Source organism: Octodon degus, unplaced genomic scaffold, assembly GCF_000260255.1.
Source record: "Octodon degus isolate 3935 unplaced genomic scaffold, OctDeg1.0 scaffold00017, whole genome shotgun sequence".
NCBI classification, from domain to species: domain Eukaryota; kingdom Metazoa; phylum Chordata; class Mammalia; order Rodentia; family Octodontidae; genus Octodon; species Octodon degus.
Window position 1 is genome coordinate 5,335,745 of NW_004524593.1, and position 17,253 is coordinate 5,352,997.

General features: G+C 39.6%; 1 protein-coding gene across 5 annotated transcripts in view; it reads right to left on the bottom strand.

Annotated features, from left to right (window-relative positions):
* The window catches only part of Dnm3 (dynamin 3), a 626,878-nt gene that overhangs the window by 395,415 nt on the left and 214,210 nt on the right, over positions 1 to 17,253 (bottom strand). For all 5 annotated transcript variants that reach the window (XM_023710359.1, XM_023710362.1, XM_004626802.2 and 2 more), the window contains exons 11-12: positions 6,418 to 6,504; positions 1,015 to 1,085 (exon numbers count right to left, since the gene is read on the bottom strand). In XM_023710359.1, the coding sequence (XP_023566127.1) occupies positions 1,015 to 1,085; positions 6,418 to 6,504 (158 nt within the window). The remainder of the gene's footprint in view (positions 1 to 1,014; positions 1,086 to 6,417; positions 6,505 to 17,253) is intronic.

Sequence of the window (17,253 nt, forward strand, 5' to 3'; positions counted from 1 at the left end):
GGAAAACTAATTTACCGCGCAGCACTAATAACCACTCAGTACAATACAGATTTACATTGTTAGCTAGGCATTGAAATGTAGCCTAGATTAGACTGAGATAGTGTACTCTGGGTAACTGGGAATTTTCTCCCTAAGCATAAATTTCCCAAACCACTATTTAATCCTTATCTATTTCTTTTAGGTCAGGCTATATTAAAGTAAATTAGTTTGGCATTTTGTTGAGTTTTATTTTTTGTCTCTGCTCTATAGAAGTACAGTTAAAGTAGAAGTACATAGGCTCTTTCATTTTACGTCTTACATAAAATAGATTTTATAGAGTTGAATTTGGAACCACTTATATGACCTAAGTATTATTAGAGCTAGAATAATATTCTTTAAATTAAACAAAAGTTAATTCCAAGAATATAAGGAAATTCATAGTGTTGAAAATACCTCCTTAGGAATAATATATCCTGAATAACCATAATGTCCATATGACAGTATCAGGAAAGAATAGCAATACAATGAATAAAGATGTCTAAACTATATATGTGACTTTTAAAAAGAGAATATTCAATCCAACAGATTAGACCTAAATTCACAAAAATCATTTTTAAAGGCCTCTGTGTTCTGGTTTTTAAAAAGTCCTAAGCATTCATAACCTCTGACTTATACTTAATATTTCAAATTAATGTAAGAAATTGCTTCAAATTTTAAATATACATCTGTTGCTGCTTATCTATGAGAGTTCAAGCACAAACTGCAAATCATATTCCAGAAATAATGAGTATCTAAAACATAAGACTTAAAATGCTTTATAATAGAACTAACTATAGTATTTTATTGAGAGATTAATAAGTAATCTGCCCCTTGGCTTTGGAATCTGGACCTGCCTAGTAGGGAGACTCAGAGTTCATACTGACAGAGAATACCTACAAAAGGTGTGGAATTGTAGGAATTACAGTAGAACTTGGGACAAACCACTCTGTACAAACCAGCGGGCACTCACAAAGGACACTCAATTGGTTCACATACTTTGCAAAGCCAATGAAGTCTTCGTGGTTGGTGTTGATGTAGGATACTTGAATGTCAATCAGCAGCAGGACCTATAAGGCAAAGAGTCGCATCAGTGACACCTACTGGGAAAATTTTCAAATGCTAAATTCAATAATTGCCTACAAATTATTTATTGACTTTTGTCTTTTGAGACAGGGCTTTGTTGTTCAGGCTGGTCTGAAATTCACTATGTAGACTAGGATAGCCTCACAACTGAGGAGTCCCCTTGCCTCCTGAGTGCTGGCATTACAGGCATGTGCCACCATGCCTGGCCCCTGCACTTAATTTTTAAAGTGATTTCTTAATAAGAATGAAAAGTTGCAGTAATTTTTCTTCATCAGACTCAACCTCTATACTCTAAATTCATAAGTTAAAAATTAAATAAAAAGTAAGTCTGAGAATTAAATTATGTATTATTTACTATCAAAATTTTTCTTTTCCTCTAAAGCATAGCATAACATTCAAAAGAAGGGCAAGGATGTATAAGCAATATTATCTCTTGAATTTTTCTCCCTTTCTATCTCTAGAGTTCCCTCTTGGCAATCAGAAGTATATCATTAAATAACTAAGAAAGATAATACACAAATAAAAATAAAGCCTCCCTTGGGTTTCATTATCAAATCAAAACATCAGCCAGCACTTTGCAAAAAATGTCCTTCATCAGAGGGATGGTCCCTGATCCACCTCTATTAGCACTCTCCCAATTCTATCATTGAGCCCTACCGGTTTTCCTTTGTGGTGCTACCAGTAGATTGAGCACGTTTCTGCAGAGTCAGTACTCTGGCTGCCATGGCCCCCGTGCCTCAACCAGGGTTTGGGATGTCATGTGTGTGCAACACAGATTTGTGAAGGAATGGATCGAACACATGCCAGGGCACCAGAAAATGTTCTAATCCTAAGGTACTCGTAACCTCTTAAATGAGAGATTTGGAAGGCATCTCTGAAGAAAAAATATTCTCTAAAGGGGAAATAAGAAGGCCAAGAAAGAGCAAGAGGAGAATACAGCCACTAGGAACTCTAAGAAGAGCATCTTATTCTGGAGACCTTCGAAAGTGGGTTCCACTTTTTACATTCCCTCAACAGCAAAGTATCTTTCCACAATGCCAAGACTTGTTGGAAGCGAAAAACAACGGCATCCCTGCCTTAGTCTCTCCAGTGCTCCGAGGTTTATCTGGTCAGATGTATTTCTGATGCACACACCGAGTATTTTCAGGCTGCCTGGCTTCTCTGATGGTAACACACAAGCACATCACAGTCCTCCTGGCAATTCACAGGTGAATTTTACAGCATGCTCCCCAGGGCATATTTCCTTGAGAAAGCCTCCCCTGATTTTCACCCCTTATCCTCACAAGATAAGGCTGGACCATGCTATGATACTCAGATAGTCTGGGTCCATATTTAGATTGTGCACAAATGTATGACAAGGTATGATCAAAAATATACAGTGAATATTTAATTTTTTAAAATTTATTAGTGAAAGATACATTGCCATTAACCCCCCCAAAAAAACTATTCCCCCTTACTTTGAACACATTTGTTCCATCATTCTTGCCACTTTCTGAAGCAGTTCTACAAGTGCTGTGTGCTGAGTGTCATTATGAGGTACAACCAAAAAAAAAAAACAAACAGTAAGTACTACAGATGCTGCTGTCGAGACCCATCCAGTGGAACGGCAGGCTGCTAAGAACATTGGTCTGTGTCCTCATCTGCCTTGTTCACTGGATCAGGGACCACACAACTTCTTACAACTGAGGTAACCATGCAAGGTCAACGTTTTGGATTAACTCAGAACACTGAGGCAGAAATGACTGCAAAACAAAAGACAGTTACAAAAGAGAACTTGAAGAACTGCTTCAGAATGTGGCAAGAATAATGGGGTAAGAGTGTTCAAAGCAAGGGGGTATTTTAAAGGTCATTAATTTCTTAAAATTTAAACATTTACTGTATGCTTTGATCATACCTCATATAGCCTATACTTTCTGATTTTAAGGTTTACTGCATTTTACTATTTCCACAATTCTTTGTTTGCTGTTTTTCTTTCCCCACAAGACTGTAACTCCTATAGAAATAGGGACTACATCTATCTTGTTCCCCAGTTTATCCCCAAAATCTAGTATGATCCATGTAGCTTATACTTAATAAATATTTGTGGTTTTAGTTTTGTACCTATCTCCTAAGCTTGAAGAACAGTTTGTCTCACAGGGAGCAGTTTATTCATGTGGCCACTTACCATTGCTTTTTAGTCAATACCTAGTGTTATGGATTCTCACAGGTTTGGTTTTGTTTTCCCAGAACCAGGGATTGAACTCATGCCCTTGCCAGGGAAGCACTTATTCCACTGAGCCATCTTCCTGACCTTGTTATGGACTCTGAGGCTTTGCTTTTGTGATTCTTCTCAATGTCCAAGCAGTCATGTGACCAAATATTACTAACATGTACAAAACCCCTAGAAGAATAGCTGGTGTGTATGGATGTTCCAAAAATCTTTGTTTAAAAAAAAAATGCTCACAAGACAGATTTATAGTTTCGCAAATGTTTCATTTTGAGTATTTTCCCTCATAAAGCTTCCTGAGCAGAGGTAGTCGATTGCTCTCTTATTTAAAGAAATAAAACTAAGAATACCACAAAATGGCTCAGGTGCAAAGGCCTGGGGAAATGGGTCACCCTGACCAGATACTGTACTTTAAGAGTACCACATGGCCCAAGGCAACACCTAGTTCAGAATTTAAATGGCAGATCCTATTACCAAAATGCATGTTTCTCCCCTAGCACACAGTTCTGTATTAGAGGTGAGCACGGCCAGCCTCAAGAAGCAGTTGCTAACTGTGAGAGCAAGCCATCTGAGGTGTCCTTTAAGAGGGAGACGCCTGACAAACCCCCTAGAGTGGTACACAGAGCGTTAGGACCTGACCCTAGTGCAGGAATGTGCCTAGATCCTGAGATAAAATATATTCATTCTGCCTTGGATGAAGTCACTTTTCCTAAGAATTTCATATCCTCCCATCTCTGACTCAAACTCCAGGAATCCACCTGGTCTTGTGGCCAGCCAGTACACGTTCCTGTCAGTAAGACCCCAACAAATTTCCCTCTGCACGATCCTAGACCTGCCTGCCTCTTGCTTCAGTCTCATGGCCCACTGGAGCTGGTTTTCGTATACTAACTCTGGCTGTTCCATAACAAATGCTAAATTTGAATCTGTCATTTTAGTGAAACAAAAATTGTGAGACATGAAACAAGTCAACAACTGTAGCTATAATCACCAAGCTGTTTAATAAGTGTATTGTTCCCCTTTCAATATTATTTTTCATAATATCCCTAGCAGGTAAGTAGAATATATTATAATTTGAATAACTTAATGATATTAAAGTGACATAGCTTATTTCCTTTAGACCAGGTGTGTAGTTGACTTTTAGGAAGTGAAGCTTTGTTGGTCTGAGGCACTACACGGGGGAGGAGAGAACAGTTTGGAGCTACAGACCTAGCCCCAGGCTTCGTTTCACTGACTCATGAGTTACTACCAACTTGTTTATCTCCACTAAGTCAAAATGCCTATTATTTTTACTTCTGGCTTCATAGCCATCCAAGATTGTGAAAGCTGGAAAACAAGCGAAAACTATAAATAGTGGTTAATTAACTCTCAAAGCACAGCGATAAAAAGTAGTAACAGCAAGTCCCAGGGCCCAGGCAGAGAAATAGTTGTTTCAGGAGCCACTCATCCAAGTTCCCGGCTGCTGGACCTCTGACCCTCTGCCTCTCCACTTTCGCCTCCGGACCTCCCACCGCCACACACACTGTGCTGCATGCATCCCTTCTGTCACCATGGTTTCACTCTCTAATCCACTTTTTAAGTTTCACCTTTGCCTCTTCTCTATTCTTCCCTTCCTCCTCTCTCTCTCTCTTCCAATCCACCTCAGAATCATACAGTCTTGAAATACCAACTTACAGAGGTTTTCAGCAATCATACAAATCAACATCCCAATGCTATACACGAAAAGACAACAGTCCAAAGGTGCGAGTCACACGAGACCATATGATTATTTGGTGGAGACACACAGGACCAGAGCCAAATGCTCTTTCTACCTTGTCTTTCTTTCTTTCTTTCTTTCTTTCTTTCTTTCTTTCTTTCTTTCTTTTTTTAATGTAGTTGGTACAGGGTTTCACCATGCAGCTCGGACTTGTAGTGATCCTCCTGTTTTCAGCCCCCTCAGTGCTGGGATTACAGGGGTGGCCGCCAGGCTGGGTCTCAGTGGCTGGCTCAGCGTGCCTGGGGGCAGGGCCAGTGCAGCATGTGATGCCAGGAAGGGAACCCTAGTCCCTGTGTTTGCCTAAGCAGGTTCGTAGTCCACTGAGCTATCTCACCGGCCCTAAGTCCTTCATCTTTTAAAATGAATCATCTTCACCTAAAAAATCATCTTTCCAGGAAAGAAGCTGCTCAAAAGTAAAGAACAATTGGGAGGAGGATAAGGAGAAAAGAAGAGATGATAGATAGATAGGTAGATAGATAGATAGATAAGTAGATAGATATATAGACAGACATAAAAGCTAAAATAATTGTACTACTAATTTCTATTGATTTATTGAAAGGAACAGGCAATGCTTCATTCTTCAATCAATGTCGCATGCCTATATCTGGTGAGCTGGACAACTACTTTGAAGATAACAAAATGCCATATAACAACGATTATTAATTTCCTATCATCTTGTTTTGAAATTCTGTATCATTCTTAATGTTTTTAAGATTTAGTCTCTTTAAAATAAAAAAAAATAACCTTTCAAAATAACAGAACTAGATTTAGAAGACAACGTCAAGGTCATTCTATTCAAAATAAAAAGAAAAGCAGATCTTAAATTTGTTTTCACTGGTAAGTTTAATGTGTAAATTGATTAACAGGCAAAAGTTATGACAATTCTCCTTTGTAAAAAAGTAAATTCACCCAACATTATGCATAACATTTTAGGAGTCTCTGAAAATCCTGGAGCCCATATGCAAGTTCATTAAAAGTTAAGAATCCCTGTCTTAAACAAACAAACAAACAAACAAACAAATGTGGTGTGTTTCTGAATTAGTGGTTTTAAATTGGGAGGTACCTACACCAGAGAGGTGTACATGATGAGCATGAAGTGTTCAGGGAGAAAAGTATCATGAAACTGCTTTAACTGCTTATAAACTTCATTCTTCTAAAGGCTTTATATTTCTTACATTTCTCACATGCATAAAATAGTAGTATAGTAACACACGTGCATAATAACCATACAAAAGTAGAAATGAATACAACGTCCTACTATTTTTTCCCCAGCTAGGAAGGGCTGGGCTGACTGCTGGGGACTAGCAGATGGCTTCTTAGAGGACTTTCACTTCCCCCAGGACCCTGCCCTCCTCACCTGGTCCTTTGTCTTCCCTTCTCGCTCCCGAATGTGGTTAGCAACAATCCTTTCTGTTTCTTCGCACAGTCTGGGGAAATTCGCCAACTGTAAAAAAAAACAGGTCTGAGTGTTTCCAATACAGTACTCAAAAGGTGGTGACACACAAAAAGGGCAGAGACAGAGTATGCTGTTTTACAGAAGATATTTCATACAATTCTTTAGAAGCAAAAATTCAATGTCAAGATCTCCTGCAGAAGAGTATCAGGGTGATAAAAAAAACACCTCCAACTACTGTCAGTAACTCATCATCCAAAAGGAGATACTTCAAAACCTGCACAGAAATTCCCTAGGAAGAAAGCAGGATTCTACCTACCACTATGCTCTGAAGAGCTGGCACTTAAAATTTCAAGATGAAGACAAGAGGATGAGGAAAATGATAGTGGCTAGCATTTATGGAGTACTTACTGTGCGCAGTTGTGAATCATCTCATTGAATGTTCATAACAGAAGAAAGAAACCTAATATTTTTTTAATTTTTTAAAATCTTTTTATTTATTTGGTACAGGGTACCATTATGCAGCTCAGACTCCTAGTGATTGTCCTATCTCAACCTCCCCAGTGCTGATACTATAGGCTTGCACCATCACGCCCCACCATGCCCAATTTGGGGCCTGCATGACACTCCCAGGATTCCCGGGCCCACAAGGCATGCAATACTAGAGATCAAACTCAGGCCCTTGTGCTTGCCAGGCAGGCGCTTAGACCACCGAGCTATCTCCCCAGCCCCAAGAGACCTAATTACTCATCTCCTTTTATAAAGGAAAAAACTAAAGCACAGAGGAGTTAAGTAACTTACCCAAGACCAAACAGCTCAGAACTGGCAGGCCCAGGGTTTCAACTCAAAGATTAGGATTCTAGCACCCAAAGTTGTCTTACTCATTCCAGGAGCCACAGGGAGATTACTGTGATTTTTTAAAACTCCTCCCCCAATAGATGTGCACATGTACTTATCTTTATGAAACTGTAGAAACAATGCATGTTGATCATTTACCCAATCATGCAGACAATTGTTCCAAAGATTGTAAAAATTAATTGTTAATTATAGTTGTTTTCAATTCAAGGAAACAAATAGGATGCTACGTGAATGATTAAAGAGCCCAATCTATAAGAGGGGCTTAATCAGACAAAGATCTTGGGGAGCAGTTATGGGGAATGTGGAACTTATCAAGCACAGGAACCATGTTAATATCTAGTAAAGTCAAATAGAATAATCAAGTAGATCCATTTAAATAATGTAATATGGTCATTTCAACTCATATTCTTAATAATATCCAATGACATGATATTTGTACTATGATGTTAAGGGAAGACAATTAGGCTATTGAATAAATAATGTAATTGTATACAAGTGTACACACATACACATGTACATACGCACATACATACACAGTTACACAGCACCATATTGCCTTTATAATCTTCCAGGATACAACCCAAGAACTTCACAAATTCTTGGAAGTGCATAATATTATCTAAACTCCTAAGAAATTAGAATGAGGCATCTTTTAGATGTGGCTGCTCTATGGTCACCCAGGGTCACTGTGCCTGCCACATTTACTACTTGCATGACACACAGTGGTGTCTCAGTCAGGACAAGCTGCTGGGCATCACAGAACTATCATGACCACTAGCTCACCTCACCTCCTCCTGCTGCAAATCTACTGGCTAGATATAGATAGGGAGCTGCACAAATGCTACCAAATGTGAATACATTCTGGTAACTTTGAATTTTGCATAATTTTAATCCTCTGTGTTTCCAAAGTAATCTGCAGTAGATGTAGAATATTTTATAACATCATAAACATATAGAAACTTAGCTGCCTTCATCACCTTAAAAGTCACAATACAGTGTGTCTTCATGAGACACTAATTCTTCATTTCAAGGGTGAGAAGAATTTGCTCTTGTCTTAGTTACTCTTTTCTCATTGCTGGGACAAATGTCTGACACTCATAATTGAGAAAAGAAAGGTTTCTTTACTTCACAGTCAGTGGGGGTTTCAGCATATCCTCAGCTGGCTCCAAGGCAGAGTGGCACATGGCAGAGGGCAGCAGTTCATGGCAGCGGCAAAGAGCAAAGAGCAAAGGGAGTGAGTGGCAGCAGCTCAGGCAGCTAGCCAGCCTCTCTCACCTCCTTGCACTGTAATGCAAATTACCTGCCCTGGGGCAGGTGCAGCATCCACACCCACAATAAGGACCATTTTGTATCTATATATACAAAATAGTTAGGATAGATGTACAGCTATGTTCTCTTAATTCAATGAGAAGTAAGATTTGTACTAACAGTGTTTGGACAGGATATCATGTCTGCGTCTTGTACTATGAATAACTACTACGAAGAAAACAATATGCAATGTACTAATTATTGTAACTGTCCTACTATCCTGTTTTGAAACTGTCTCATTACTATTTGTTTCTCAATAAAATTAATAAAAAATAATAATCAATTACAAATTCCAGAAGCCCATAACTGCATGAGGCTTTGAGAAACAACTAGACATAAACCATAACAGCTCCCATCTGAACCCTATGATATATAGGCTCATAGGAACTTCTTTCACCAATTATAGCTATTGCAGGATCCAAACGGAACTTCCACTTCCCGTTATAGAAACACTCACCAGGGACTTCTTTTAACATTGTAGATTATCATCCCCAGAACTCCTTTTGACACTGGAGATTAACTTTTGTGAAGTTTACATAAGGTTTCAGAGATAGGAGGGGCAGATAACTGATACCAGTCCTTCTCAACCAGCACAAACCTGGGTGGTAGGCCTCGCACTAACCACCTACCTGCTCAGGGCTCCCAGAGCAATGGCTCTTCCCCTGTGCCTAGATATCATTCAGAGCTTTCCAGACACCTTGAGCTTCAGGAGTAGTTACACTGTCACAGAATCACACTGCCACAGAGCAGTAACTATGGGAGGAGCAGTGGTCTATACCAACAAGGAGTGGGATGTCTTTAGCAATGCTGAGGATTTCAGCAGAAGGTTATTTTTAAAACTACAAAATAGTAGCAATATAAATATTTATTCAGAAACTACATATTTGACAGCTGAAGGACCCCAGGCCAGTACATGGTCATCATTAAGTCAGGGAAAGGCCAAAATGACAAGAGTATCCCATGAAGTAGAGTCATCTAAGAATTTCTCCAATGTGCTGGCCTTGGCCAGACTGGTGTCTGTGTGTGTGTGCGTGTGTGCGTGTGTGTGTGCGTGCATGCATGTGTGTGTGTGTGTGTGTGTGTGTGAAAGAGAGAGAGAGAGAGAGAGAGAGAGAGAGAGAGAGAGAGAGAGAGAGAGATCTTTCCAAGTTTATGACCCTAGAGCTCAATTTTATCAAGAAAAAAAAACCTTGGCTGAATCCTTAATTATAACTGAAAGTTAATAATCCTAAATTCTAAGCAGAACAGAAGAAAAAAGGAATAGATGAGAAGTGTTATGCTATAGCTTATGTCTAGATATCCACCAACCCCTCAGTGGGTCATAGGGGGTTTTTTGGAGGTGACTGAACTTAGAGAGTGTGATCAACTCATAGTGCAATGCTGAGACTAGAGGTGTTGGGATGAAGGGTGGGTGATTCCTGGGTAGTATGGTTTGTGTCTAGTTGTCCCCCCAAAGCCTCATGCAGTGATGGGGGGGTAGACTTCTAGAGCCTGTGATTAATTCATGACCCAATGCTGGGATTATGGGTGTGAGTGTTACACCTGGCCTCTAGAGCAGACAGCCTGAATGCAATCTAAGGGAGGGAGAGGCTTGATCTCTGCCACCACTCCTCCAATGTGGCTCTTGCTGCTTTGCTATTTTCTGCCACCATGAACTGTTGTCCTCTGCCATGTGCCAGTCCACCTCGGAGCCAGCTGAGTATAGACTGAAACTTCCACAAACTGTGAGTTAAATAAATGTTTCCTTCCTTAACTTGGGGTGTTGGATATTTTATCCCAGCAATGAGTGAAAAGTAACTGAGATACTGCATCAGTCAACTCATTGCATTGACACAGCTCTAATCCTGGTAGATTGGATACAATGTAAAGGAGCCATGTTGCCTCCCCCTTGTTGCTTTTACTGTCTTCTGCCACCATGAGCTGTTGTCCCCTGCCATGTGCCACCCTGCTTTAGAGCAGTCAATTACAGACTAAAATCTCTATAGATTATGAGCTAAATAAGCCTTTTCTCCTTTAATTTTGAGTGTCAGGTATTTTGTATCAACAGCAAGAGAAAAGAGACTAAGACAAAGGAAAGGAGAGAGAACATTACACAGCATGAAGTGTAGGCAACAGTGAAAGAAAGCAGTGAGATCCGCATGGTCGCTGGCTGGAGGATCCAGAAAAAATTAGAGAGTGGGAGGATAGAATTCAAAAATGGTGGTTTTAGCTGCTGGCTCTCAAACATAAAACTTAATTTTTTGGAAGAGGGAGAAGCAGTTCTACTGATAGCCAAAATGGTTTCTGATTAGGCTTTTCACCATTCGTTCAGTGCCTTCACTCAACCCACAGGCATCCCTGCTCATTCTCAATGGCTTTTTACCCAACTTTAAAACACACTCAGCTCTGGTTGCTAAGGCCAATCTTTTGCCTCTCTTCTAAGGCTCCTAGCTAAGGTATAGTTATAGTTTCCTCAATCATAAGTCATCAATATGATTTTCAGTGTTTTTGCTCTGGATATTGAAGCAAAAGCCTAAAGTTGTAAGACAGTTTCATGTGTTTTTGTCAAAGTCATCAAAAGTTTAATGACATATGCTTAATAATATTGATCTAGAAAACAGCAACCTTTGATCTTTATTCCCTGGTGGTCATATAAATATTCTTTAGAGTGAATTATATATGATCAAGGGACTAAGGCTTTGTTAGTGCATAGAATAATTTCATTATCCTAAATTTATATCATGTCAGTCATTTATTGGGCACCTGCTATCAGCCAGTTTGTGTCAGGAAACCTGATATTAAAACTCTACTATCTTGAGTGGTAGATCAACTGTATAGGTAAAGTCCTACAAAAAAAAAAAATAGAAGTGGGTAATGAACAGCTACTCCTGCATTAACATTAACAGAATGACCGGGAAACTTCCAGTCCAAGACGTTCACCTATTAAATGGCAAATTCTAAATAGCTGAAAACTGTTCAAAGTACTTGAACATTCTTACATATTAAGGAAGATTCAATGGAAAAGTATATATGGGCTTTCAAAGTTTACTACAAAGAATGTTTTAATGATACATGTTTGAGAAGAAACAGCACTATAATTTTAAAAATACAAATACACATTTTAATTATGTCCAATATTTTAAGTGCAGTTTAAGGTAGTATACAACTATTTTGGTGAAACTTCAACATAAAAATTCAGCTTAAGCACAGAAAACATTTTTCTCTAAAGGAAAATAAAATCACTTGAAAGACATTTCCACCCAGCCAAACAAAAATTACACACATAAAATTTACTGACCATTAATTAACTGGGTCATAAAAGCCATATTATTAGGTTTCTCCTGGAAGGTCCAGGCAAGAGTTCTATAGCTTCAAGCATAACTAGCCCAATGCCTCAAGCAATGACGCAGGTTATTAGATAATTGTGTTCACAGATCCACTGTAGTGCTGAGAAAATACATTTCTTGCATTTATAAGACCTGAATTGATTGCTTTGACAAACCTAAAAATATGGTCATATTTTATCAAAAAATCTATAAACCTTTTTAAGTATGGGCAAGTTACTATAAACAGTAATGATTGCACAGCTCAAAAAAGCATATAATAATTTCATTCTATTTTCTGTTACTGAACACCCACCCAAATCCCTGTTCACTCTTTGTCTATTACATAATGTTGGATTTACCTAGGAGATGAGAATATAGTTATCTAGGCATAGCCCATGTATGATGGTAAGAGGAAAAACAGAGGCTGCCACATTCACAGAGGTGGCTGAAGATGAGGAGCAATTCTACTGTAAATCAGAAGGATTTTCTTTTGGGGGGGAGGGCCTGGCTCCAAATGCCTTCGGGGCAAGTTTGGCTGGCTTGAGTTTTGGGGATCGAACCACAGCAACCTAAGCCTGACTGCTTTGTTGAAGCAGCCACTTAAAGAACTGAGCTAAGGGGCAGGCCCCCTCTACTGTAAATCAGAAAATTGTGCTTTTCCTCTAAACTGCACTCCAATGCTGCCTATTTTAGGACTGCCCATGGGAAGCATAAAGATCTTAGCCAGGTTGGCATACAGGGGAAAGGAGTCAGGTCCCAGGTTGGAAGACATGGGTTAAAGTAGAGAGAAGGAATGGTGCTAGTCTTCCTTCTTAGAGTGGGCAAACCCTGATCTCTAAACCTCAATATCTTTTATAGTCAGAGAGCGAAATATGGGATGGGAAAACTTTTAAACAGAGAAATGAAAAGAGCTTTAGTGTCATGCAGCAAAAGAGCAGTAAGAACAAGAAGCTCAGCCATGTACAAAATAAAGCTGAAAGACGATCAGAAGAGGAGCACTCTCTGACTTCAGTAATTCAGAAAATGCCCAAATACGTCAAGGTGGGCTGACAGAGTGTCAAAGCAATGCCTGAAGGTCTTGGCCAGCACTTCATCTCCTCTGTCTTCCCAAGGTAATATTTGCTAGATATATTCATGAGCAGTTAAGATGGAAAAAGAGAAATCAAATCAAGAGGTAAGAAGAAAAGAAAAGGTCCTGGTAAATTATAAATTAAGAATTAGTTATAGAGATCACAAATCCTTGAATGAATTGTGAGATTCGTGACCCTTTAAAGCCAAGTCCCTGGCCTAAAAGAAGACAATAAAAGGTTCAAACATGAACAACCAGCCTGATTGGTAGCCTGAGTACCAAAGCCTCTACACCATTTAGGTGAAGCATCTAAGATGCCCGAAGCACCATGTACAAAGTTTGCTTCATTGCAAAGTTTGATTGATAGCCAGCCACTGAAGCAGTGAAATGCAAGTCAGTAAGTATATCATTCGGACATTTAAGTGTCTCATCGGAACATGATTATTTTACTCATGCCCCCGCCTACTTCAGCCAAGTTGAATGATACCTAGCAAGTCAACGAGACATTGTTCATTTAACTTCTCAATTATTCACTTAATATAATTACTATTGAAAACCTGCCTGTTTTAGGGGCTACAAAGAAAGCAATGAGCTTGGAAAATACAGTCTCCACTCTCATGGAGCTTATATCTTCAAGGTTCCTTTGTTGTTCAACAGCAACAAAAGGTAGATATAGTAAAATTCACAGTCACATATGTTGAAAAGAAAAGTAACATCTAGTGAGTAGACAAAGAGTGATGTGTGTGTGTCTGTTTGTGTGAGTGTGCAATCGGGGGAAGTGTTGTGCAATTGTAGATAGAAAAATTACAGAGGGACTCTGATCAGGGACATTTGAGCAGGAATCTGAAGGAAATGTCAGTGTGGTCTGTGCAGATATCTTGGGGCAGAGCACTTCCAGCACTGAGAAATGCGAAGATCCCACTGCCAGGTCCCCTTGGCCTGCTGAAGACACAGGACACCAGTGTAGACGGACCAAATTAAAGGGAAGGGAGGAGCTTAAAGATTATGGGAGGGGCAAGATCATGGGGAGCCCTGTTGTCCTGGTAACAACACAGGATTCACTTATTTATGTACAGTCAGGGCCACATTATGAACTCACCGAACCTGCCATAAAGCTTACCATTTCTTCTAAGAGCACTTTTAATGCAATGTCTCCCTGTATCCCTAACAGTCACTTAAGGTATCTTATTTTTTTCTTTGCAAAAAATTTCTTTTTTCTGAACAGGGAAAAAAAATCTTAAATTAACTGGTATCATGGCTATTCAAAAACATGGTTTCCCAAGAGGCTAATAAATGGCACAGTTGCTAAATTGCAGTTAAAAAACAAGATATTCCTCTCTGTGCTTCCTGAAAAAAACTTCAGGACCCTGTGACAATATGCTAAGCAAGAGGAGGTAAAGAAAAGCAGCTGAGAACTGATGCCCAGCAGAAAAATTCCAAAGCTGAGATGTCCGTGAAATGAGGCCAAACAGCTCATAAAGCTCTCATGTTCCTGCCTTGTCCTCTGGTGCCCCAGAGACAACAGTGAGAAAATAGCTGCGAAGAAATGCATTCCCCTGGGTAAGAAGTCTAGCTTGGGCTTTGCTATTTGAAATATACTTTATAATGCACATAAGTCCGTATGGTATTCATTGATGTTTATTTGTGTGGCTTAAGAAAAAAATTAGAAATCTTACACGTAAGGCATTCAATATGTGGAGTTGTAAATGGAAACAGTGTTTCATGTGTGTATCTATGTGTCTGTGTGTGTGTGTGAAATTACATATAACTGGAATAACGATATTTGCACAATTCCCAGGGCAATCTTTGCTTACTCTTACTATTCCAGTGAAAGTACTAATAGCACTGCCTTTAAATCTCAGAAATGCCCCACACTGGACAATAAATTATATAGTCATCTACTGTAGTTCATATTCAAAAGGGTTTTAAAAAGAGAAAAAAAAAAGACTTGGCATACTCAACACTAATTAGGCTTATTTCACTTTGCAAAATATTTTAATTAGAGCAGTTGTTAAACAAGAGGTTGAAAGTAGACCTTATAACACCAAAAATCAAAATGAGGTGTAAAACGACAAGATGATAGAAAGAAAACTGATCCGAATGGTATCATTTATTTTTAAATAACTAAAATATTCTTTTAAAAGAAAGTACATATTTTTTAAGCATCAGGATAACTTTAGAGCATTAAAACTGATATTATATACTGCTGCTCATGTGAGATTAGTCACTGGGTGCAAAGCTAGGATTAAGAAGGCACAAGATGGAGCCCTTCGTAAAAGGAATTTGTACTCCGCAAGAGGAAGCACGCCTACAAGTCAATACAAGCACACCCTGATGCTGCATCATAAATTCAGCGACAGCAAGGATGGAGGTCCCCTACGGAAGCTGGAAGAGGGAATGAGGGTGTGGACCAGGAAGGGGTTCATGATGCCCCTATGGAAATTTTTAGGAAAAGATGATGACTGGGCAAGTAAAGTCAGGAGGAAAAGGGAAACATTCTAGATAAAAGCGTTCCTTGTGTGAGTTCCCAAGGCATGAAAAACCTCTGGGGGTAGTGCGATCACTGAGATTGGCCACTGTGAGAAATGTAACAACAGTCGCAGCTGGAGAAGTCTTCAGAGATGAGGCAGCAGAGCTAAATACAACCCTAAAGGATTTTAAGTACATTCTCTGTCCATCCTACATGCTCCCCCATGGCTTAATGCTGGAAGAGGTAACAGAAGGCTCCCACTTTTTTTTCAAAATTGTATTGATAAACAGATAGCAATGAGACAGTTTCAAATCAAATCGGTAGTACAGCTTCAACAACCAACACACTGCATATATTCTTCTTAGTGGTTAATTGCTGTACAAGATGCAGACTTGAGATCCTATTTACAAACACCATTAGAAAAAATCATTCTATTCATTAAGAGAATGTAACTATATATCTATCCTAACCACTTTGAATACACAGACACAAAATGGACATTCATCTGTATACCCCTTTTTTTCTAAGTTCTGTTATTTGAATATTATAGGTGTGTAAACTCAGCAAAATATTCTAAAAGAGTCCAGTAGCCCATAATAGCATTGGGTCTTCTGTTTAACTGGCAATGTCAGAAATTATTGACCTGAGTCCCCCACAGCTCAATATAACAGCATGGCTTTACTTCCTATATTTCATCTTCATACTTTTCTACTGGATGGTTAAGACCAAAGTAAAGCAGGAACTGTGCAACAAGAGTTGTAGCTTTTGGGTCTGAGAAGGTCAGTGAAATCCCCTCAGGATTTATCGTGAGATCCTATACCTCATATTGTAGAACCTTTGTCAGTGTCAGCCATGTGGATGAGTCACGGCCATTGCTTGGCCAATGTGCTCTCTGTGAAAGAGAAGGCTCCCACTTTAATAGCAAGTCCCAGTCACATTAGTGACAAAGGAGACAGTAAATTTCAAATGATCTCTGGGCATTCCTCTTTCTCAAATGGCTTAAAATCTAAATAAAGTATGAGGAGCTGGATAATATTTTATCAATTCTAAATTTAGAGTTTATAATTTATTTCTTGGTAAAACATCTATTAATGTTGGCCAGGGCCAGAAGAGGCCCTAGACATGAAACACCAGCACAGATTGAGCGGAGAGATGCAAGAATCAAAGATCTCAAAGAACAGCAGCTGCGGGATGTTGCGCTGATCATTCCTAGAACTGAAGTCTTGCAGACTGAAGTTCATCTCATAGACAGCAAAGGTCTATACCAGGTTGTAAAGATCCTAATGAATGCACAGTTGTGACCAGAAGTTGATGCCCACGGTGAATATAAGGGAAAAGAGCAGAGTTGCTGATAACGTCTAGCCCGTCCTGGAAGACTTTTTCAAGGAGATGATGGAGTCTTAGCTGAAATCCACAACACAAAAGGTGGCCGATGTCATGTCTGATCTTGGCCCTTATATTTTTTAGATTTGGGCCAATGAATATTCGCAATGAAAGAAGACTACAGGGCAAACAATAATCTAAGGAAGAAAGCTAAGTTGACCTTTATTTAAGACAGAGTAGAAAATGTTTTGAAAAAACAGTAAAAATAGACCGAGGGGAGTGTGTGGAGAGCTTCCTGCTACCCTGCGCTGGCGGGACCAGTCCCAGCCCAGGCGCAGCATGGGCCGGACCCTCTCCCAGCCCCTTGGGCCGCCCCCCACCACTCCACAGTGCCTCCCCCACCCCACCCGCCGAGTAGGATTTTCTGCTGAGTTCAGGGAGCCCCCAGACCCAGTCCTAGCCCAGGT